Raw genomic sequence first — 25,034 nt, forward strand, 5'->3', positions numbered from 1 at the left:
GTGTGAGAGGTAAGGAGAGAAAATCCCATTGAAAGTTGTGGAGGAAGCTGTTTATATTGATTAGAACTTGGAAAGTGAGGCAGATGAGTTTATATTAGACTGGGATATTGGGCAACCAATCTTGTTTTAACTATAAAATGAGAGACAGAGAAATGTTGGAACTATAATTGAAACCTGGAATGCTGCTTTTCTGATTTCTTGGTCCTGTTTGAGAGGAATATTATCAAACTTATCAATCATTCTTTATTTCTTTTCAAAGATTAAGTGGAATAAAAGTTGTTTGGAAAGTAGTAGAATTTATAGAATTTATTTTCCTTTCCATTGTATAGAGTTTTTTGTATTTTCAAGGTTGAAATTTTACATGCTTTGAATCTGTATATTTTTCTTTTTATGTGGTGGTAGTTTGTATAACACAATGTAAGATCCAGGTGGGATTGTGGGGATGTGTGTGTGCTTATGGGTTTAATCATCAAACCTTTAGTTTTCCAGTGAAAGAATCTGGGAACTCTACTGCCTGTTTAATGAGATTCTAATTACACTCTTACCAAATGGGAGTTCTGTGCATTTCAAACAGATAAATCAGATCATAGCTAGCACAGTTTAGAGGTGTTCATTTCAGCGTCTATTAAAATGACTTCAGACGTTTTTCCCAGGAAAACCTAGTAGTATAATTTTAGCTAGATAGAGGTGGACTAAGAAGAAAACGAGGATAGCAGACTCTCATGAGATGCTAGGAATTGGTGAGTCTGTGTAGACCAGCTCTGCAAACTTAATCAACCAGTTATACCTTACTAGTAAGTTATAAGATCAGTTCAAGGGGTTCTAACCAACATTTTAAAAAGAAATTAAAAAGAAAAAAGAATCAGAGTACATAGCATATAATACGGATAAATATTGTTTTGTTGAATCTTATGTGTTGTCATACACATACAAACTAGGATGTGATGTGTGTACTGAGTTACTTTGTAAAAAGTATTTCTTGTTCTTGGTTGCAGTCAGAAATTCTAATGGCTTCTGAAAGCCATTATGTAAACCATACCTTTTCATCCTTGTTTTTTTGGTGCCAGCAACCTCCTGTGTGCTTACAGTTAGGAGCCTACACTCTTACCTTCAAAATCCCTTCCTTACCCTGCCTCCTTGATTTGAATTCATTTTCTTTGAAAGCTTTTTCTTTTCCCTTCTGATTCCGTGTCAAAATGTTACCTCTGCCCTTTTCAATTCCCTTGAAAAGTGTCTTGGGAAAATTATTTTCACTACATAGTAATTTATTTGGTTAGTTTATTCATCACTTACTTATGCCTGAGATGAACTAAGCCCCAGTTTTTAGGCAGTGAAGCTACCACGTTAAAAAGGCCAAAGTCCTGGACCTATAGAAAGGTTCACAATCCAATGGAGGGGGTAGCCACGTCAGCTGTTACCATGCAGCATAAGCACTATTTATAAAAGATAGACACAAAGCATGAGAGTATAGTGAGAAAGAAAGAACACGGCCCACAGGGAGAAGGTGCTAAAGGAGGATGGACTGTGAGCAGTGGAAAATTAACTGAAATTTTATGCAGAAAAAATGACGAGATCATATTTGGGCTTTAGGAAGATGGCAGTTCTGGGTAATGTGCAGCAAACTGTAAAATTAGGAGAAATAGTGACAGGGAGCTTAGAATATAGTGTTCTCCAAGGGAAGTCGAATCAGTATAGGTGAACTGGGTAGTATATTGGAAGCAAGAGAAGTGGTGAAACTAAGGATAAGGATTGAGGTAGAGTAAGTACCTAAGTTGAGTATTTGTGTGTGCATGTGTGTGTACATATGCATATACATTTGCTTATATTTTGTCTTCCAATATTCCTAAATAAACCTCGAATATACAGATGATTCTGCTTAGTTCCCCTCACTCCAGTACATCTCCAACAGTAGCCTTGAGTGTTTCCAGAGAGAGGTGGGATAAGGGACGGTTATAAAAGGAATGTTAATTCCAAGAGCACCCCAGAGAGAATGGTAGATATAAAAATAGTTTTCTTACTGTACTTTAAATTCTAAAGTGTATATACCTCCTCTAACATTCATGAGGTGAACACGTGAGAAATAACATTAAATCTTGTATAAGGTACCTTAGGAATCGTTTTAAATTTTAAGGCCTTTTACATTTTACAAAGTGGTCTAGGTCCTTTAAAAAATTAGTTAATACAATACTTAGGAGTGCCGTCATTATGTCAATTTTAAGTGATTTATTATATGACAACAAAAGTAGAATTTGCCACTTTTAAGGATTATGGCACAAATTTGTATGGTTTCAAGAGTGGAGATTAAGAACCTCAAGAGAACATGAGAAAAGTTAAGGTATAGAAGATCCCATAAAAATCACAGAAGTCTCAGGACACTATTAGATAACTGCTTATTTGGATAGCTATGTAATCTGCTAGTTTCCCCTCTTCCTTTCACCCAAAAAGAAACTAGGAATATATGTCAAAAAGCATACCACTTTATTTCTTGAGAGGGAAAAACATTTGTGTTGCAGGGGTCTGTCATGTGAACTCTTAAATGTTCTTTTGGTTTCTGTTTGTTTGTGTCAGCTCCCCATGCCTCCTTTAGGTCTCCATCTGCATACACAGTGCCCTGCAAAGTGGTAGTGTGGGTTTTTGAGGTTATCATTATTATCGTCATTATTATTACCACAAAAGAAATACATTCCTCTTGTAGTGGAAATCTTGTGTGGACTGACTCCTCTCAGTTCCACTCCAGGGAAACTGTGCACGGTCCTTGGCCACTGCTGGGCCTTGACAAATGTTTCTTTCCCTTCACCCCCCCTTGAAGAGAGTGTCATGATACGATACATTTCTCTCACTTGGGGAAATGAGCGCCTCTATATCCTGCCTAAGCAGTGGTATTTTTTTAGTCTGTCATCGTCCTGGTCATTTAAAGGGAATTGAAGAGCAATTTCCCCCAAAGAACAACATAGATTTTAATCCCCTGCTTGACAGATACAAAAACAAAAAAAAGAAATAGACTAGACTCACTGACTTGTCATGAGCTCTCATGTATCCTGACCTAAAATGTCAGCTGTGCCTTTAAGATCAGATGGCTCTTTAATCTGGTTTCAGTAATTCAGTGAGTCTAGGTCTAGGGACAGACACTTTTGTAGTTTCAAATCAACCATGAGCAGAGGTCTGTCCTCTTTGTCTGAAATTACTGTAGTATTTTCTAAAGTCTATTGCAAAGTGTTTTCTAAGAATTCTTAGTTATAATACTCATTAGATTAGTAATTTAGATTTGTGTTCTCATCAAATCAGTATTTAGTTATATCATTAGGGGTATTTCTTCCCCCACTTCCAGGAACTGTCATTTTTAAACTTTACACCATCCAGTCCAAAATCCCCTTTCACTGCCTCTGAACCCTCCCTCTTGTTTACATTAATTAACACCAAATGCAATGTAATTTGGTCGTGCATGCATATTCTTACCTGGGATGATAGAAGCAAAAATCAATTTGGTAGAAGGAAAAAAAATTTTTCAGAAGTAAATAGTTTGACAGAAGTGTCTGTTTTGTGAGCCTATTATTACGTTCCTAGAGAGGAGATGGAAGCATTGGACTGTTGTGTTTAATGACCCCTTGCTCTGACTTCTGACTCACCAAGTAACTTTCTGATTATATTTTGGTTTCCCAGGTACCTTTGCTATGGGGTGAAAATACGTTAAAGAGTGAACATAAGGATCTCCTTGATAATTATATTTTTTATTGTAATTTAATAAATTTGACAATCTAGCTAAACTTACGAGAAACAGAAAATACAATATACAAGCCTTAAACTGCTTCTATCATATTTAGATCTACTCTAAATAATAGCCTTTTATTAAACCATGAGATACAGAAAAGCTAGCAAATTATGGCTTCATGTCCAGTAAGCACCCTCTGAAGCACTTCTCCTTTCCCCCAGTTTACAGTATTAATTCATAATTTTTTGAACCTTTGTTCTGCCCTGTTTTTACTGAACTTAGTTAAGAACACAGTAAACTTAGAAAGCTATCACAAAGGGATTGCATGTCTTTTGTTTTAAATCAGTAGTTCTCAACTATTCTTCCACTCCACACCTAAGCAAGATGCCATGTTGCCATCAGCAAGAGTGACTCACTGAGGACTCTTACAGGGTGAAGAGTTACAGGTACATCTTGGATTTGGAACCCACCCCCAACACACCATCACCCACAATTCTGATCTCTCCTTAACCCCAACTTTGAAATCTTTTTCTGTCTAAATCCATCTAAATTCTATCTAAATCCAAATTTAGATAATTAACATTTCAACCACCTGGAAATCAGGTATTAAGCTGCCTGATTTTAAGAGGCCACTTTCTATTCTGTGATCTTAACTTTATTTCTCACTTTTCTATGTCACCTTTGCCTACCCTTTTACTGTTTCTCCTAGTTCAGTTCTAGGGAAAGAAAACTTGATTGTTCAGTAGTTTACACATACAACTATACATGGCCTTTTAGACAGTGAAGAAAAACCTCAATACCCCATGCTCATCTTCTCCACTACACACACACTCACAGTTTTGTCATAGCCCTTAGAGTATTCCTGTATCCAGGTATAAAAGATACAGAGATGTGAAATAGCGAAGGGTAGATGCATTTCCCAGTGAAGAGTGAGGACTTGTCAGCAGACTTATCCAGGCCCTTGAACATACTTATATTTTCTGTGCTTAAAGGACCAGAAGTAAGGAATTAGGGAACATAATTTCAGATTACTATCTGGCAAAAATTACAACTCTTACTGCCTTTAAGCAGGACTAACAATGCATTTTTATGTTTTCCTGTATTTAAAGAGAATCAAGTTAAATTAATTTACAACTCTTAACTATTTGGTCCACTCTGTCTAAAGTATTGTCTCAAGCTTTCTCTCCCCTTCTGTTTTCCTGGGATTATTTTTTCCTCCTTCTAAGATTAGCTCTCATCCAAACATCATTCACTCTCTCTGTTGATCTTTTTCTTGGTCATCAATGATGTTGCATTGATGATTGGTAGTTACAGAGCAGATACTGAGAGACTACCTGAATCCATCAGTCCCACATTCTAGACTCTTAAAATTGTCATTTCAGCTCTCTACCACATCTCTTCTCTATTTGATCTTTTACCCTAGGAGAACATAGGCATTGACCATCCACCATTTATATTAACCACAGGAATGCTTTCCTTTGGAGATTTAAGTATTGCGGCGGTATTGACAAAGTAGGCGAGTTCAGCTATGTCTAACCTCTGATCTAGAAAAACATCATTGAGTAAATCATTAAAGATAGGGTTGTGAAACAACACATCATTCTTAAACTGTGCCTTTCAAAGTTTTTTATGAATATTATCTTATCCTTTTACCACACCCTTAAGAATTAGGCATTGAATTGGGGATAGAAAGACAAATCGGTCAAGGTCATATAGGCCACTTTTCCCCCAAGGAGAGAAACAGAACTAATCCAGGTAGTTTCCTTCTTCTATAGCCCTTTCTCCCATTTACCAGTCCCTAAGCTTTTACTGCTCTTCAGTGGTGGTGGTGAAGTATTTCAGACTGATAAACAATTGACTTGAACTATTAGAGAGTGTCCTGTTACTGAGCGGAAGAAACGTGAACTCAAGTGATTTCAAAATCTGTGATGAATTACCGTTCTTGTAAAAATCTAATATAGTCAGATGTGATGCCAACTATAATCACAACTAAAAATAAAACATAGTGCTTCTCAGGTCGAGTTGACCTAAGTGTGGTCTGCAGGAGTGATTAGTCTGTAGGACAGAAACTCATCCCTCTTTGGTTTCCCTGCTTACTGTCTGAGAGTAAATCAGGACAAATGTTGTATTTAGGCTCTATTAAAGGCCTAAGGCTATGGGAAGAATTTAATAACTAGAAGCCAAAGTAAAGACCAGCTGTTTAAAACTCAGGCAAAGCTGGCTAGCACCCATTTTCTTAAAACATGAAAAAAGAGTAATAGAATGAAACTTTTAAAAAGTTGATGTTAATTTTTAAAATTAAGTAGTTGAATGATATGAAATTAAAATTCATCTAAACATAGGTCTTATTGAAAAAACTTCCAGAGAAAATCAAATAAGGTAGGAAGCTGGGTAATTTAGAAGTACAGTCAAAAGTAATTTTATTACTATAGTTATAAAGTTAGCTATTATAACAGGGCCCATTTAATGACACTTGGACAAAGGTTAGTATTAATGTGAAGTTTCTCATATTCATGTGAAGCTACTAGTGGGCTCATACCTGTGTGTCCAGTTGCCTACTAGATATCTCAGATTCAGCATCTTATAAAAATTTCAACTCAATGTGTACAGAACTCTTCAGATACTTATACCCCAACAATCACCAGCTGCCAGCTTCCTTGCCTGTGTTCCTACCTCAGTAAATGGTGCTACCTAGGAAGAAAATCCAAGAAGCAAACTCAGGAAGCATCACTGATGCTCCCTTTCCCTCCCCCTCTTTTTTTCTAAGAGGAAACAGAAAAACATGAAATGTGGCCCCTACCTACACTCAAGTAGCTTACATCTACTTGGAAAGCTAAGACAAACACAAGACAAATTAAGTCAGTAAAAGATACAAATTATAGGGTAAATATACAAAACTCCTGATCATTGTCAAAGAATTTTACAAACCACTATAGCTTAGGATTTCAGGAAATGATACAGTCACTCCAGGTTGATAGTTTTGAGGTGGCCAAGGATGTAACTGATAAAGAGCACCCTATTGCTTGCTCTGGTGACTTGTGGTTCACCAGTACATTGTCCCTGATCCTTTTTACAGGGAAAATACACACAAAATGACCCTTTGTTGATTTCTCTTTCTCTCAAACAAGGTTGCCATTTTCAGTTTTAATCTTTTCATCTCCTGAGCTTCCCCAAACCACTGCTATAAATGCGTTTTAAGGTTGGTGTAGTCTGTGTCCGCCTCTGTGATGCTGTTTTTCAGCCTCCAAATGCTGTACTGCATTGTTCCAGGTTAGAGTTCAGTGGTACTAACAATGTTTCTTCAGTATGCCTTAGTTGTGAAGACACCACTTCCCCTTGCCATGATGCTGTGAAATAGATAATACCTACTGGTGGTTGGTTGACTGTTTTGTCCTTGGGGACTAGCCATATTCTCACAATCATTGCTTCAGAGCTGATTGCATGGCCCTTTGGAAGACCTTACATTAGTTTGGGGGTGACTAAAATATTAAATCACTATTAAATTATTGAAACGTGGGACAGCAGCAAATCCAAATTTCATAACCATAAAGGAAGTTAGGTATCATCCAAGGCTTAATCATTATTCAGTTTTTTACTCTCTGTGAGCATTGCTTTAGAAGAAAGTGCTTCCTCAGTTTTTCTTCAGAGCTCTCTGTACTTTTATTGGGCACACACCTTGATTTCATGAATCTCAAGGCATGTTGTTAACTTCAAACACCAAAGCCTGCCTCCAGAGCACAGCCATGGCTTCACAGCCATGAAGCAGTGTCCAGAACATTTTCACATGAGTGCACTTCTTGAGTTGGGGAGAACCATTTATTTCTCTCTTTAGTCTTTTCTACAATAAGATGCCATGACATTTCTTAATCCTTCTCATAGATCTTTGTCAACCTTTTTTCTCTTGTATTGCTAAAATATACTTAGAGTGTATTTGCTGCATTGAAAAGGCAGTAATATCTCACTTATTTGTAGCCACCTATCTCAGAAATATCAGAAACACATCCAAGAACCAAAAACAGAAATAAAGGGCTCTGAGCAGTTGAAGTTGTTGTCAGAAGATCCATGTGGTTTACTCACAAAACTCTTCCTCAGGCCTTCATTCAGAGCTTGTTTACTTTCACTTAAAGTACCAGTCTAGCACTTGAGATTTGGTTTCTCAGCTAGTGAGCAAAAGTACTCAGCTAAAGGTAAAAGTGGGACTCCTAAACACAGCTGCTATTTGGAGGCCAATAAGAAGAAAGATTTTTAATAAAATGCAGACAGATTTTTAATAAAATACAGACTGCCACTGTGACTTCTTTGTATTCAGGCAGTAGATTTACTTAATTGAGTAGCCCCCAAAACTATCAATATATTTCAGTTCAGTATAATAAAAATAATAGCCAAGCTTCAATAGTAGTGTACATGGTAATGACTCTGAGTCATTAAGAAAGAATAAATCGTGTTCAGAGGAGGATATAATTTTTTTAAAACTTCCATCAAAAATACTTAAAATTTTTAAATGTTTGGTACTTGAAGGGTAAACTTTCATTATCTAGAAAATCCTCTTTGGGGGATTGTAAAAAGTATTAATATACATTCCTGATCTCTGAGTTATTCTTATTAAAGCATGTTTAATGTGATTGGCTGACAGTAATGGTAACTAGTATTTGTGCAAGCTTTGTAGGTTTTCTTTTGCAGCAATCCTAAGTGGTAGATGGGGCAGGTGCTCCACTAAGACCCAAAATGGTTCAGTGTTTTGGCCAAGGTCACACAACTCTAAAGGGTAGACTACTCTCTACTGTCTCCCAGTACTATATCCTGTGACACATATTATGTTGTTAGTAACACATGATGGACATGGACACAAGGTACGTTCTGGAAGGGGTCCCTTCAGCAGGGACCTCCTGACTTCCCTGTGAGCTACGAAGTCTGCAGCTGCAGGAGGAGTTTGTTAAGTTCCCACGTATATCTCATTGAGTCCGAGTCCGAGAGTTGGAAATGACTTTGCAGTCACTCACCCAATAGTGTCACTGGTGTCTCCCCCGCTCTAAAGGAAGGGAGGAGCTTCTTCCTGTTGACCTTCCAGATATTTCCTTTCTAAAACTTTTTACTGAAGAATAGTATACAGACAGAAAAATATACATATCATAAGTATCCTGTTCAGTGAGGTTTTTTTCCAGTTGCTCTTGGTCTTTCCGTCTCTTTTTTAGATTTTGGCCCCATAGCCAGCATGTACGTGTTCAGCATACCCATGCATCTGTTATAATGCTTCTATAATAATCTTTTTTCTTGGTTTATTCACAATTCAGTGATCAGTTTCACATTGAGGTGTAGGCATTTTCTAAGACATTTCTAGTTTTTCTAATCTGTAGTCTAGACCTTTTCAGATACCCACGGCATCACTAAAGAAAACTGCTCTCTTGCTAGTTGTGAAAATAAAAACACAGTGTAACCTTTTTTCTTGCAAAACAGTTTAAATAACAGATTGGATTAATAGTTTCTTGGTGTTTATTTTGTTTTGTATTTAGACATGTTTCAGCTTTATTCACCACTTGGTCTTAAAAATCTGTATGAGTCAGGAACAGAGAAAGTAAAATTGAGCACCTGCTCTTTTGTGCTTTGTGCTTTATGTAATCTAATATCTCACAACAATCCTTTGAAATATTGATACTCAGTTCCAGCTTACAGATAAGGAAACCAAGGTTCAGAGAGGTTAAGTAATTTGCCAGAGATCCTATAGCTAGTAAATGTCAGAGCTACAAGAAGAATACAGGTTTTACATATTCCACAATCTGTGCTCTTTCCACTCAAACCACTGCTTCAGAGGCCAGAAGAGGGTAGGGAGGTAGGAGGCCTATGTAGGCTGTCTAAGGGTACACCTTCCAATAAAGGCACTTCATGACTGGGAGATAAAGTCAAAGATTGAAGAAAAAATAATTAGCTGGAAGATATTATCAAACAACATCTGTTCAGCACACATTTATTAAGCTGCCTTTGGTGCTTTGCTGTGTTACATAAAGAGTCAGATAATAGTCTCCTAAGGAATTAGGCGGGAGAGAGAGAGAGAGAGAGAGAGAGAGAGAGAGAGAGAGAGAGAGAGAGATTGAGAAGTTGTATAAAGCTCCAGAAAACTGGGACACACCAACTGCATGGGCTTAGTAAAAATCCCGACATCCAGAAATACAAAACAGCTCTTGAAAACACTTGGCTATCTAGGCAGAAATTGCCTTTAGCCTGTCCTCAATCTAGTATCATCCTTTTTCTGCCTTCCCCACTATCCTGATTAAACTCAGTTGTCCTAGATAATTTACGGAAATGGTTGAAAAGTGTTCTTGAACGTAGAATTGGCTTCCTGTGGATTACTGTAAAATGTTTAATGAAGGTCTAGGAGAATGTAATAGGTGGGGCTTGAGAAGCGACAATACTACTATCTTGCCTTGACAGGGCCTTATGGTTTACAATGTAATTTCACATCTATGTCCTCATTTAGAGGCTGGGAGTTAGGAATTGCTTGTCATTCATCTTTCAGTGTATCTGAAATGTGAAATTATTGATCTCTATTCCTCCATGCCCCAAAGGGTTAGGAGGATTCCTGCATCACTGTTTGCAGAATTATAGAGTCCAGCCAATTGGTCAAGCTGAGAAACCATTTAAAACTGTAATTTCTCTGAGTATTGCTAAACCAAGACTTGTAATACAGTGTGTCTGAATTTTTTTCAGACACACTGTATTACAAGTGTTGTGGATCTATGAGCCAGTGATTATTTAACAGGAATACTCAGGCCTAAAACGAAAGTGTATGTTGACCAACTGAAGTTAATAATGTGGCCAAAATTTTAATTTTTGAAGAAAAAATTATTTTCAATGATATTTCTTCTCTATAAGATAAAAATTATTTGTGAATAACCACTTTAAAAGTATGAAAGTTGTTGTCACTAAAAATTGAGAATATAACAGGGCTGGCCTTATATTTTAATGAAGTAAATGCTCCTCATTTATTGAATAAAAAGCATATGGACACTTAGAACCAGCTTTGGCCAGAGTGTCAATTCTCTGTACAACATGAGTAACATTGATGAATTTAGTAATGTAAAAATGGTTCTTTGGAAAATAACCATACTAATTTCTTCTTTCTTTTTGTCTGTCTAGTGAGAACTCAGCAGAGGCAATAGCAGTAGATTCTAACAATCAGTCGAAGTCCCCACTGGAGAAGTTTATGGTCAAACTGTGCACTCATCATCAGAAGCAGTTCATTCGTGTTCTGAACGATCTGTACACTGAATCTCAGCCAGGCACCGAGGACCTGCGACCTTCGGATTCTGGAACAATGGATGCCTCCACCTGCAATGCTGGCTGTGCCCAGCTCGGCACCAAACATAAGGAAAAGGATGCTATGTGTCTCAATTTGAAGTCTTCTACTTCTGTAGAGTTGTTCATAGACTCATCAGGCTCTCACAGCCCTCAACACTTGACAGAACAGGCCCTAAAGGAGCCTCCTCCCAAGACAAACTCTGTAGATGGAAGAGAGAATACTTTGACTGTTGTCCAAAAAGATTCCTCTGAACTTCCAACCACTAAACCTAATTCAATGGATAGTTCCACTCTGGGATACCTCACTGCATCTAATTCTTCCTCAGTAAACTTCCACCACATCTCTAAGAGCTTGGAGGGGCAAACCACTGGACAGGAGCAAGACACAGATGTGAAAATATGCAAGGATGGTAAAGACCACGTGCAGAGTTCAGCTTTAGTAGAAAATCTAATTGCAGTAAAAGTGGCAACTGAGAATAGTGAGGAGAGCAACAGCTGTATTGTTTCTCAAAGAAATTCATTCAAAGCTTTATCAGAAGAGGCTTGGGACTCAGGGTTTATGGGGAATTCACCTAGAACTGCTGACAAAGAGAATGCTTTACAGTGTAGCTCAAAAACACCTTTACGCCAGGACTTAGAGGCAAGTGAACAAGATTCAAGGCCAAAGCAAGAGAACCATCTTCACTCATTAGGAAGAAATAAAATGGGTTACCATTTACAGCCCAGTGATAAGAGCCAGTTTGATCATTCCAAAGACGGTTGGTTAGCCCCCAGCCCCATGCCACCTGTACACAAAGCATCTAATGGACATTCACGAACCAAGATGCTTTCAACCTCCATTAAGACAGCTCGGAAAAGTAAAAGGGCATCAGGGTTGAGGATAAACGATTATGATAACCAATGTGATGTCGTTTATATCAGCCAGCCAATAACAGAATGCCACTTTGAGAATCAACGATCGATATTATCTTCTCGGAAAACAGCCAGGAAGAGTACTCGAGGATACTTTTTCAATGGTGATTGTTGTGAGCTGCCAACTGTTCGCACACTGGCCAGGAATTTACACTCCCAAGAAAAAGCAAGCTGCTCAACACTGGCCTCAGAGGCAGTGGTCACTCCCAAGCAGACCCTTATCATTTCATCACCTCAGCCTGCAGTAGATGTGCAGCATCCCAGAGAAGACAACCCTGAAGAACCTAGTAAAGAAATAACCTCCCTCAAGGAAGGAGACAGAGATGCATCATCTGAAAAGGAATCTCAAGAGCCTGAGGTTTGCCCTGTGACAAATAACGCAAACCCAAGCAGCTCCTCTAGATCAAAGGAAACAGCAGCCTCCAACCCAGTGTGGCCTCTCCCTGCTCACCTTCCTGAAGAGGATCTTCCAGAAGGCAGCTCCGCGGTCTCAGCTCCCACAGGAAGTGGGATATCTTCCCCTGAACGAGACCAACAGCCAGTTGAACTGCTAGATACAAAGGAGATGAGTGTACCCCAAGACTGTCCCCTGCTTCCCTCCACAGAGAGCCTTTCTGAAGGAGGCAGTGAAGATGTTGTTCCCAGGCCTTGTTCCTCTCCTGAGACAGTAAGTAGAGAGGAAAGTCCTCTGTGCTCAGAAAATCAAAGTCCCCCGGTGGGCTTGGAGCCTCCCACGAGCCTGGGAAAGGCTGAGGAAGACCAAAGCATCGGTACTGAGGCTGAGACCGAAGACACTCAGGAGTTAGATACTGACCCACTTTTGAAGGAAAGCAGCACTTTGACTAATGAAAACCCCAGTGAAATTGAGGAAAGTGAGGCACCAGGTGGTACAGGAAAATTCGAGGGAGAGGATGGTGATGTAAAACATCCTACAGAAAAAGATATGTGTGATCAAAACATTGACTCACCTGAAGAGAATCTGGACAAGAAGAAAAAAGGTAAAAAATTCCCCGAAGCCTCTGATAGGTGCCTAAGAAGTCAACTTTCAGATTCTTCCTCTGCCGATAGGTGCCTAAGAAATCAAAGTTCAGATTCTTCCTCTGCTTGTGCTGAGATCAAGGTTTCTAAAAATCCTGGTGCAAAACGTTCTAAAAAAGAAGGGTATCCTGGTGGGACAGCACCTGAGAGCTTCCTGACTGAAGGTTTCCATACAAAAGCTCTGGAGGACACTGAAAACCCAAATGTCAATGAAATCCCCTCTGAGAAAGATGCTGAGCAGGAGGGCGAAGGAGGTGGAATGATCACCAGGCAGACTTTTAAAAACATGCTCGCAAAAGAAGTCAAGAGGGAAGAAGAAGGTATTTTCCCCAGCAGTGATCCCTTAGCCACAGTTGTCCAGCCCCTGCCTGGAGAGAAACTGGAAATCTATGTTCAGTCTAAATTAGGTGAGAACAGTACTCAAGACCCCTCTGAAAGCATTCCTTGTACTTTCCCAGAACAATCAAAAGAGAAGCCAGGACCTATTCCTGCACAAGAGACGGAAGAGGTTGTAAATGATATAGATAGTGCAGACAGCCCGCATAAAGATGATGATAGTGACGTGCTATCTAGCACAGCTGGATTGTCAAGTAGTAGAAGTGATGACGCTGCTGGGCCCCCAAAATGGGTCCCAAGGCTTACAAGACTGACCTCCTCAACCTACAACCTAAGACATGCTCATTCTCTGGACTCCTTGGATACTATAAAAGTGACTTCCGAAAAGGAAGCAGCACAAGGAAACACAATCCCAAAGGAAAATGAAACTTCAGAGGGTGGAGATCCCTTAGACGAGGATGATGTGGACACAATGGTAGACGACCAGCCAAAGTTTGTAGAATGGTGTGCTGAGGAGGAGAACCAAGAACTCATCGCCAACTTCAATGCCCAGTACATGAAAGTTCAGAAGGGCTGGATCCAGCTGGAGAAAGAAGCCCAGCCAACACCAAGAGCAAGGAATAAGTCAGATAAGCTGAAGGAAATTTGGAAAAGCAAGAAAAGGTCACGGAAATGTCGGGGTTCACTGGAGGTTCAAAAGTTTTCTCCTGTTCAGATGCTGTTTATGACAAACTTTAAATTATCTAATGTTTGCAAGTGGTTCTTAGAGACAACTGAAACCCGGTCTCTGGTAATTGTGAAGAAGCTCAATACTCGTCTTCCAGGAGACATCCCACCTGTCAAGCATCCTCTTCAGAAGTACTCTCCTTCCAGCCTGTACCCCAGTTCACTACAGGCTGAACGCTTGAAAAAACACTTGAAGAAATTTCCCGGAGCTACTCCTGCTAGGAACAATTGGAAAACACAGAAGCTCTGGGCTAAATTTCGAGAGGATCCTGACCAAGTGGAGCCAGAGGATGACAGTGACGTTATCCTCAGCCCCAATCCTGAAGACAGCATAGAGGAGGTCAAGGAAGGTAGAAATAGCCATCCTCCCACAAACTCACCTACCCCTGCCAGTACCCGGATCCTTAGAAAATATTCCAACATTCGAGGAAAGCTCAGAGCCCAGCAGCGTTTGATCAAGAACGAGAAAGTGGAAAGCCCATTTGGTCCGGCTGTGGAAAGTAAACCGAGTTGTAAGAGTGTATGCATCAACCCTCTGATGTCCCCCAAGCTTGCCCTGCAAGTAGGTGCAGATGGGTTTCCTGTTAAGCCCAAGAGTACCGATGGAATGAAGAGAAGGAAAGGGAAGCAGATGTCTGAAATTTCGCCGAAAGCAGAAGTTCAGAATAAACGCAAGAGGACAGAAGGCGGCAGCACTCAGGACAGGAAGGACAAGGGAGCTACGATGAAGGCCAGCAAAGAAAAGCACGTTGATGGATCCACCAGAACCCCAGCTGCCAAGAAGCCAGCTGCAAGGGACAGAATCAGCCAACTGCCCAAAAAGACGACTTTGAAAGAGAAGAAAGTGAAGATCCCTAAAAAGTCACCTGGGAAGAGCTGCCCTCCCTCCAGGAAAGAAAAAGAGAATACAAACAAAAGACCTACCCAGCCCTCCCCCTCGGAGATGGTGACAAAACCTGCAAAGCAAAAAGGGGCAGGTGAGTCCTCTTCAAGGCCACAGAAAGCCGCAAATAGGAAGCAGAGCAGTGGAAAGACTCGGGCCAGACCCTCGACGAAAACCCCAGAGAACAGTGCAGCCCAGAGAAAGCGAAAGCTGAAGGCAAAGCTGGACTCTTCCCACAGCAAACGGAGGCGGATGGATACAAAGTGATTGGAAGGGCAGTATTCAAGAGTTAAAACTGTTCTATAGAAGTAACCCTTTATTTTGCATTAACTAAATCTGCTTTTATAAGCTTATCAAGCCTTTCAAATCTGCAGTTAATGGAGAACACCACAATTTAAGATGTCAGAAATTGCGTCTCAGATGGAGAAGGGAACTTGCAGAGTCTTTCTCTGAGGCTGAGTAAGGGAAGTTATATATTATATTCTGGTTGTTCCTTGGGTTTTAAACTTGGAACCAAGCAGTTTTAGTTTTAAAAGTACAGTGCCTTATTTATCCTTTTTGTTTTTAAATTTACAAAAGCTAAAAAGCTGATCTATGTGATTAAAGGCTTGTATTTTATACTTGATGCACAAGCACTTGTACTGTAGCCGAGAAGACCACCATCATGCACATAAAAGTAGCTTTTCAGCAGCCACCCTGCAGTATCTGTACATGAACAGATGCTCCTCGTTGCAAACCCCAGCAGTGAACTTCCCTCTGTCTTGTTTGTTTAAATGATATTTGAAAGCTAAACCAAATCATTTTTATGGTATGTGGAGAATGCAGAGGGAATTTATAATTATTATAAAAGATTAATATTTCTGTTACCCCGTTTTAAAAATTCATATTCATTGTTGGTCACTCATCTCTGATCTTTTGTCATTTGAAGAAATGTATTCTAAATTATGTGCCCATGGGACAAGAGGTGTGTCACAAGGTGTTAATATTGATTTATGGGCTCTAAAAGTTATTCACATCCCCCAAATTATTTGCATTACTGATTCTTATCATCCTTTTCATTTTTGGCCTTGCAGGATTGCTAGCACACTAATGAGGTTTTCATCCTACTTTGGGGGAAAAAAAAAAACAAAAAACTAGGATCTTTTTTCCATCTTGTAGCCGTAATTTGACAATTAGGATAAGAGTGACCGTTCTGATTTTTTCCTTGCCCTGAGTACTTCCATAGTCAAAGAAAGCCAAAATGTTATTTTCAGTCATAGAAAAGTTTAAGACGTGTGTGTGTGTGTATGTTTGGGTGCATTTGCATGTGGTTATAAGCCACAAATGTCTCCCAATCCCAGTTTTACAGTAAAATTCTTTCTTCTCCATGCAGTATGATAGGGTGTTCATGAGCTGAGTAATTAGCATATGCCAGATGACTTAAATGTAGCCTAGGGTCTCCATGAGTATCCCCTAAATCACTATGGCACCAGACTCAGAGAGGTATAAACAACACAGAATTGTATAAAGGTCAGAGCAACCTTGCAGTTGGAGAAAGCAGCACCAACATCTTATAGTGTGCCCATACACACCCCTGTACCAGGAGCTAATGTTCAGCTGGTATTCCAATGTGAAATGTACGTGGTTAGAGTAGTAGGTGCCCTTTCTGATTGGTGAGCACCATACTAGCAGTTAATACTTGCAGTATTACACTGGCCTCTGTCATGTCAGGCTCTGTTTCATGGCTCAAAAGTGCAAGCTGCAATATTTGTAACTGATGTTGTTTGAGGCCTAAGATGGGTACATTGGCTTTACCTTGGTGCCTATAACATTGCTCCATTATAACATAGTGTGTACTCGACATCTCCATTGGGCCACTCTACCAGTAAGGCTTGGTTGCTAAAGCCTCAGCCAGCTTCTCTAACATGCTCTCTCCCCAGAATAGGCTTGTATGGATAGCTGCTACTCTCTCCTTTTTATTAAAAATGTTTCCATTCATATTGCTTCAGATCTGTTTGGATTAACCCAGCTGTACCTTTATTCATGCATTAGTTCATTCAAATCATAAAACAGGTTTTCTACCCATTCTGTTAAAGTTTTGCTGTATATAATGAAAACTTCTGATTGGATAGGACTGGAGAAAAGCATTTGATTCATGGGAAATTGAAAATTGTGTTGAATTTTATAGATAGTGAAGTTTACTATCTTCCATGAAGCCTTGATTTTTTTTCCTAGTGTCTCCTCTATCCCATGAGTCTTTTTTTTTTTTTTCTTTTTAATATCTTTGACTTTGGCCATTCAGGAGCTACCTATATTAATGAAACTGCTGAGTGTGTATGTTGGCAACCTTTCTCAGCATTAAGTTGCACAGAAGCATTAACCTGTTTTAAGTAGGTTCATTTAATCTATAAAAGTGGTTTTAAAGTTTTTAAAAATCTTTTCATATAGTCGTCACTGGATATTGTTTTTGCGGTGACTTAAACGGTCGAGGTTTGCCCATGTCAGGTGTGCTGATCCCTGTACATACGTTCAAAGTGCCCCCTTAGCTGCATATAGACTACCTTGTAAGGGTGCTTGAATTAGGTTAGGGATGTGAGGCTGTAAGTGGGTGGTACTTTTCCACTTGCCGGTTTATAATTCATTCCATTACTTTTCTAAGTTCTTTTTCATTTTTAAAAGCTTACTTCAAGATAATAGCCTTCTCTCCCATTCTAGGCAGCATTTGAGATAAGGTATCAATGTTTATGTATTTATTTTATACACCTAACAATGCAATGGATCATCTTAAAAATCAACTTACACTTTATAGTAGACCACAGTTAAATAGACTGGGATTCTACATAATTAAGACACTTAAAAGTTTAGAATTATTTTTATATTTGTTGAATCTCATTTTTGCTGATTCAGTTAACTTTACTAATAGAAGAAAGAAAAAAAGCAAACTTGAGGGCCGACTTTGGAAGCCCTTTCACACTTAACAACAGATGCTGGCAAACCTGTCTCCCAGACACCTCCAAGCCTTGGTTTTGTCTCAAGTCTCCCCTTGTTTTCCCTCTCTTGCAAAGACCTCCTTCCTATAGCCATTGTCACGGTGTGGCTTGCCACTCGATGCAAAGGCAGTCTGTCCCACCTTCTGGATTCCAAATTTGAAAGGAATTCTCCTCCTGGGCCTGTACTCAGTGAAGTGACTGTTGGAGCTGATGTTGATGACCAGAGAACATTGGTATTTCCTCTGAGCTTCTGGAGGAGCTGGAAGACGCCTGGGAAGCAATCACTGAAGCTATACCATAGCTCCCCAGAGGTGGGCCCTCTTCAGGAGACCCATTTCTATCTCCCATTTTCTATCCCCTGAGGCTCCCTGGGTTTGGGAGGACAGCATGGAGACTATACCCTCAGTTGGGGTCCAGAGCCTCACCCCTAGCACTTCCTCAGACGTGTAGCAATCTTGCAGCACAGCAGGAAGGCCATGAACCTTTGTTCTTCTCTTGAGGCTTCTTATATACAAATGTTATTAATGTCTGTTGACCTGCAGTTGCTAGTCCCTTGGCTCCCTTAGGTAGGCCAATTCTGTTGTGTCTGTACTTCATTAAAGACTTCTACACAAGCCTTATTTTAAAAATAATCTTAGGCTGTGGGTTTCGTGCCTCATTGTTCCTGCGTAGTATAGATAGGTGTTAGTCATCCTTTCACAAAGGTGGTGCTTTTAATAGGATCCTCTACGCATCACATACCGTGCAGGTGAATTTCTCACTGTTCAGATAGGTCATCAGTAAAACATCACTTCAAGACGGTCATTTTGAATTGAAGTTTGGACTCTTTTCTCCCTTGTGATGAATTCTGTAGTGATGACTGAAACTGTCACCATCATTTGTGGGCAGTTTGCCTGTTGATCGATCAATGGACCTAAGAGCCAAGTAGGAAAGGGCAACATGCTATGTGAGGCAAGCTGGAGATGCTGTAGTGTCACCCTCAGTGAGTCTGGCGTCTTGTCACTGCCCCTGGGACTGGGCTGGAGTTTCCCAGGGTGCTGGCCCAAGTTGCCACACCCACTCCTTTTGGTTTTAGGTCAGCCCATGCAGGGTCTCATTTGGCCGACAGATGATCTTTCACAGGTCTGCAAACTGTGGGCTGGTCATTCTTTTGTAAATAAAAGTTTTTTGGAACATAGCCACTCCCATTTGTTTATGTATTGTCTCTGGCTGCTTTCCAGCAGAGTTGGGCATCTGCAACAGAGACCACATGACCCACAAAAGCCTAAAATATTTACTCCCTGGACCTTTAAGAAAAAGTTTGCTGACCCATGCTTGAGAAAAGAATCTTTTTTCAGGAAAAAAAAAGCTTCCCTGGTTTATCTTCTCCTTTCTTCTGCCTTTTCTCCTGTCTTCTTCTTTTCTTCTCCTTCCTCCTTATCTTACCTCAATTTTGTTCTTTTTACATGTCTTTATTTTTTCTTGCTACAAAAAAGAAACATTATATTGCCACAGCACGTCAGATACCATCTCCTGAAACTTGAGCTACCTTAGCCTCACATCCTCTTAGAATCACCCATCACAGTGGCCAAATCGAGGCCACCTTAACCTCTAGAGTCAGAATCCATGAGCAACTAGGAATTCAGAGTTCTAACATGATGTGGCCTGGGCCTCTCCTTTCATTCAGTTTTTATCATAGACCTGACTCTGGCTTCACTTCTTGTTTATTACTAAAGTAAGCCAAATTTTTTCTTTCAAAATTAGTTGAGACAACTTTAGGTGGATGTTCAGTTTTCTGAACCTTACATTTAGATATGGAAAAGCCTTTTCACAGAGGAAACAAAGTCCAGTCATAAACCCAAGGCATTGTTTATTATGTAATATTTTTGGCCAGCTTCTAGGAAAATAAAAAATGTATTGGCACTGATACTTTTTTCAGTCACCTACTCTTCTTTCAAAATAATTTTATTAGGGGCTTGGCTGGTGGCACAGTGGTTGAGAGTCCACCAGCCGATGCAGGGGACGCGGGTTCGTGCCCCTGTCCGGGAAGATCCCACATGCCGCAGAGCGGCTGGGCCCGTGAGCCATGGCCGCTGAGCCTGCGCGTCCGGAGCCTGTGCTCCGCAACGGGAGAGGCCACAACAGTGAGAGGCCCGTGTACTGCAAAATAATAATAATAATAATAATAATAATAATTTTATTAAAGGCACGCCAACAACTGAAAGAGGCTTGAAGTGCTTTAGAAAGACTAATAGAAAATTGGAGCCTATTATAACCTGAGTGTGACTGAGAAGTTATGGATGATTAGATTAAATCCTGTCAACTGTCAAGGTTTTGTCTTCCCCCTCCGCCAAAACTCAAGGATCTGTTTCTCAGTGGCTCTAAAACAGTGACTGTTCCGTTTGTTTTGAAACAGATAATTATCATTTTGAATTCTTTTTTTTTTTTTGCAGTACGCGGGCCTCTCACTGTTGTGGCCTCTCCCGTTGCGGAGCACAGGCTCCGACGCGCAGGCTCAGCGGCCATGGCTCACAGGCCCAGCCGCTCCGCGGCATGTGGGATCTTCCCAGACTGGGGCACGAACCCGTGTCGCCTGCATCGGCAGGCGGACCCTCAACCACGGCGCCACCAGGGAAGCCCCCATTTTGAATTCTTAACTATGAATTTTTATCTTCTTATGGCTCGGTATCCACTGAAATATTGGAAATTTTTCTGAGTATGAAATCATGTCTATGTAAGGCATCAGCAAGGCAATCCTCACATCCCAGCAGTAAATACTCTACCCCAGGCTTGCTCCCAAGTCCTTTTCAGGGAGAAAGAGAAAATAAAAAGATGATTGTATTTAATACAAGCAGAATTATGGGAAGCATTTTGAGACAGCCTTCGATATAGTTCATCCCTTGAAATGTCAGAATAAACTGCTGTATTCTACAGTGGACGGATTGGAAGACATGAAAGTCTGACCTCCTTCCCTTAAAGATACTGTCATGCTCAGGCAGAAACCCAGAGCTCTCTGATGCTGCTTGCCATGCTATACTGGGGACCTAGGGAACCACCTGAGTCACTTTGCAGGCATCCTTGCTCATGCTTCTGCCCTTGGAATTGAGCCACAGCTGGCCAGTTCCTTGCATTACCTTCCCTTTGTCTGATAATTTTCCCAGAGCCCTGGTGGTTTATGTTAGTGCTCAGAGGGGCAGGGGTGCAATTATGCTCACCAGTGAGCAAAGTGACACAGAGGCTTTCTCACCTGCCTGGGAGCATTCCATTTAACATGAGGTGCTCAGTAGGCAAGCCACATGGAAGTAGATTGTTTATTAAAAAGAGACCCACTTGCCCATGGTTTTATAATATACCAGAGATTGGAGGAATGCATTGTACCTTGTTTTTTTAAGGGTTATGTTAAAAAAAAAAAAAAAGTAAAGAGACCCCATGTGGCCCACACAGCCTAAAATATAAGCTATTTACTACCTGACCCTTAAAGAAAAGGTTTACTGGCCCTTGCAATATGTCATTCTAGATCAAATTGTGTGGCCAGTTAGGCAAAAATTTTTTTTTTATGTAGTCTAGCATTGCAACATTTCTTTCCTTTTAGATTTCACGGTTTCTGCCTGTTCGATCTTAGCACACAGCTGCTGTTCCACATTATTCCTGACTAATGCTCGTGTATTAAAGAAAAAAATATATCTCCCTTTGTGGATTGAGTATTTGTTGAATCGTGGACATTCAATCTGATCTACTAGGATAACTAGTTAAAGCTAAAAGTACAAAGTCTTTTAAACTAAAAGTACTACAGTTGTCTTCATGTTTATGAGTCAGGGTGAACTTGACTCTCATGGAGAGATATTCCCCTACAGCAGTGCTCAACACAAACGGATTTCCTCATGAACTTAAAGCCTAGAAGAGTGCCTCTCCCAGCAGGCAGAGAGCATGTTAGTTTCACCCCCAGAAACTATACAGTATATTCATGTACAGTATATTTGCAAGTTTATCACTCCCCAAGTTTCAGTCATTACTTGTGAATATAAATGGCTGGTCTTTTTACCTGTCTGAACCTCTAATCCAGATCACCCATCCTCAGCTGTGTTAAAAATACCAGCATGTCGATGGCACCTTGTCAGCCCACCAGCAGCTTTAGACCGAAGTTCAGAGCTCTCTGGCCTGGCCAGTGAAGCCTGCTCCTGGTCAGGCCTAACTCACCTCATTTTGAGGACCCATCTTTGGCACCTTGCCTCTCCCCTCTTCTGCTTATGCCCCAAGCCCCCTTCCGGGAGGCCTCTTCTCTGGGAAGTCTCCTACCTTTCAAGTGCTTCACTGAACGTATATATGTTGTATTAGAAGCAATTCTTTTCATAACTATTTTTCTTCTCGTAGTTAGCCATTGGGTCCAAATGCTAGTCACCTTACCAACTTTCTCACTCAAATCGTTTTCTATAATCTATACTTCATGTTGTCTTGTAGCTAAATCTGTAGAATTTGGGAGCTAGTTTGTGGAAGAGATGCTATACAAACAAGATTTTCATAATTTTGTATATTTATACCACAGGGATTAGTTTTAGAGCCACTATAGCTTAAGGTTATAAGTTTCACCAGTGATTTCTGCATTCTTAATAGTTCTAGGAGACTATGTGACTATGATTTCAAATACATATATATAATACATATTTATACACACCACTGTGAAATTTATTTCACTGTGTAAATAGTGGTATTTTCCTGTTCAAATGCTTCTATAGAAAGTATTTATTTTAACAAACAAACAAAAAAATTAATGTCAAAAGGGCTTTCCAGAAAAGTGTTCTTTCTAGAGAACCCATCCTCCCCAGCTACAATGCTTGGCCACTGAACCCCCAAACAACATAGTGAAGGCAGAAGGGTGAGCCTTGAAGCCCTCACTGTATTGGGGCAGATGCAACTGGATTGGGAACCTGAGCACAGTCCGCACTGTCACCCCATCCCAGAACAAAGGGGGTCTCCCACAATCGGTGCGGCTGCACCAGGCATGGCATCGGGGCTTGCCTCTAGCAGCCCACTTTTTGCATACACAGTAGGTACATTCAGCTGTAGATTTCAACATCCTGTGCAGGGAGATGAGCCTTAGTTGTAACCCCAAGGAAATCCAAACCTATACCTGTGGGATATGGAGAAACCACTGGTTGCCTAAAGAAAGCATTAAGATGTATTTTAGTCTTTCTCACCTTCGTGAAAGACACCTATTCCCACTCTCGTTAACCACGGGAGATAAGCACGTTTCCTCGCGCACCTTGACTGAGTGCTGAGCACCTCAGCTCGCTGCTTCCTCTCTCTCTCTCAGCGTCTGTGCAGATGTGGGCCAGCCCACCTATAACTGATGGTACACAGTGAGGCCATCTGCTCTAAGATGTGTGCAGCTTTACTTCTCAGGAGTCCTGGTCTGCAATTCAACACCCGTAAATGTAATGGAACTGATGCTTTCCCATCATGTTCCTCTGACCTGTGCCCCATTCCTGGGCACCCCTGTCTGAGTCACGATTCTCATTCTGCCCGGCTGGCTGGACTGAGAGCTGCAGCTCCAGGACTGCGGTGAGCTTGGGACTGGACACACGGGGATTTGTGTCATCCATTTGAACCATAATTAGCATATTTACTTATGGCCTCCCTTTGTCTTTTCTAAACAAATGAGGAAGACACTTGAACAGTAATGCTGGAGAATGTTTTTTTCAGATGCTATTTGTAAGCAAATCTGATTTTAAGATGAAATGTGAAAGGGTAACTAGGTGCCAGGGAATTTAGCACTGAACTAGACAGTCAAAACTTTTTTAACCTTTGCAGGAAGAAATAAACTTTGTTCTCATCTAAATGTTCACGAGAAATAATGTTGTAAATAGTTTTTAAAAAATATTTATTATATGTGCTGTGTACAGATTCATGTTCTGAGTGATGTTGGTTTGCATTGTAGTATTGTAGAAGAATATATTTTGAGCAGTGGACTTCCTTTCATAACACAGTTCACACATGGAGAAAGAACAAAAACCAGCAGGTTGAGAGCTGTTTGGGGCATTTGATCTGTAATGTTACATCAAATCCAAGCTTTAATCGTTCCCTCTTCTCATCTGGTTATGTTATATATTATATATTATATATTATATATATATATATATATATATATATATATACATACACACACACACATATGTATGATAAACCGGTCAGTGGTCAGCCCCCAGACCTGCAGAGCAGATTTCCAGGTTTTCTTTCTGATGTGTTGCCTGTAAGCAATAAGATTCTAGGTAATAGCATTTATTCCGGGCTCTGCGTTAGCCCTTGTCTCAGAGGATAGGGTGGGGGTAGAACAGCTCTTGCTAAGACCTCTTGCCTTTGCTGGAGAGGTTGCTGTACTTGAATTTTTGCTTCTGTTTGTCTGCACGCTCCTTCACATCATACAACACTAGCGATGGATGAGAAATCTGCCAGCACCAGACACATCAAAAATTGGGCATAGAGACTGAAAAATTATCAATTTTCCATGAATTTGTAGGGTTTACAGAATCTAGCTGAGGCAAAATGCATTTGGCTATAGCATAAGTGTAAGAACCTTTCACATTAAATATGTAAGTGGCCAACAAAAAGCCCTTTGACTGTATCTGAGCTACCTTTAAGAGCTAGCCCATTTCCTGTACTCCTCCTCTGTGCCTGAGTTTGAAATATCTGAAGCCCCCTCCGTGTCTGGGGTTAAATCATTTAGGTTCGTGCAAAGAGGGCAGTTGCCTCTCCAAACGTCCCAGCGTGTTCAGTCCAACAGATTTCTAAGCTGTTTAGCAGCCTCTCCTTGTGACCGTCCTGAACTTTATGAAAAATACCCCACACCCAGATAACCATTAATAGAATAATGTAGTTTTTTAGGATTTTGGAATATGTCTTCTCTTTTGTATTTATGATGGTGTTTGGAATTTTTCACTAGTGTTTTTTTAGATTGAAGTGGGTGCATTAGGATAAAACTTTCCATTGCTGAGCCTGAAGCAAGCAAGAGGAAAGAAGCGGACCTATGTTGTGTCTTTGGGAAGGTGACTACTTCTTGTGGTGGGGGGAGGGCGGAGGGCGGGGGTGGGGGTGGGGGGGGCGTTATAGATTACGTGGGGTAAAATAGAATTCCGCCCTGAGGCTCCCCGAGTCTTATGGCCTTGTAATAAATAATCCCTTTATTAGCCTCACT

General features: G+C 40.5%; 1 protein-coding gene across 8 annotated transcripts in view; it reads left to right on the plus strand.

Annotated features, from left to right (window-relative positions):
• The window catches only part of LCOR (ligand dependent nuclear receptor corepressor), a 130,391-nt gene extending 110,663 nt beyond the window's left edge, over positions 1 to 19,728 (plus strand). For all 8 annotated transcript variants that reach the window (XM_055081285.1, XM_024121480.3, XM_024121481.3 and 5 more), the window contains one exon: positions 10,841 to 19,728. In XM_055081285.1, the coding sequence (XP_054937260.1) occupies positions 10,841 to 15,164 (4,324 nt within the window). In that variant the 3' untranslated portion in view covers positions 15,165 to 19,728. The remainder of the gene's footprint in view (positions 1 to 10,840) is intronic.
• Positions 19,729 to 25,034: the final 5,306 nt, after the last annotated feature.

This window comes from Physeter macrocephalus, chromosome 20, assembly GCF_002837175.3.
Source record: "Physeter macrocephalus isolate SW-GA chromosome 20, ASM283717v5, whole genome shotgun sequence".
NCBI classification, from domain to species: domain Eukaryota; kingdom Metazoa; phylum Chordata; class Mammalia; order Artiodactyla; family Physeteridae; genus Physeter; species Physeter macrocephalus.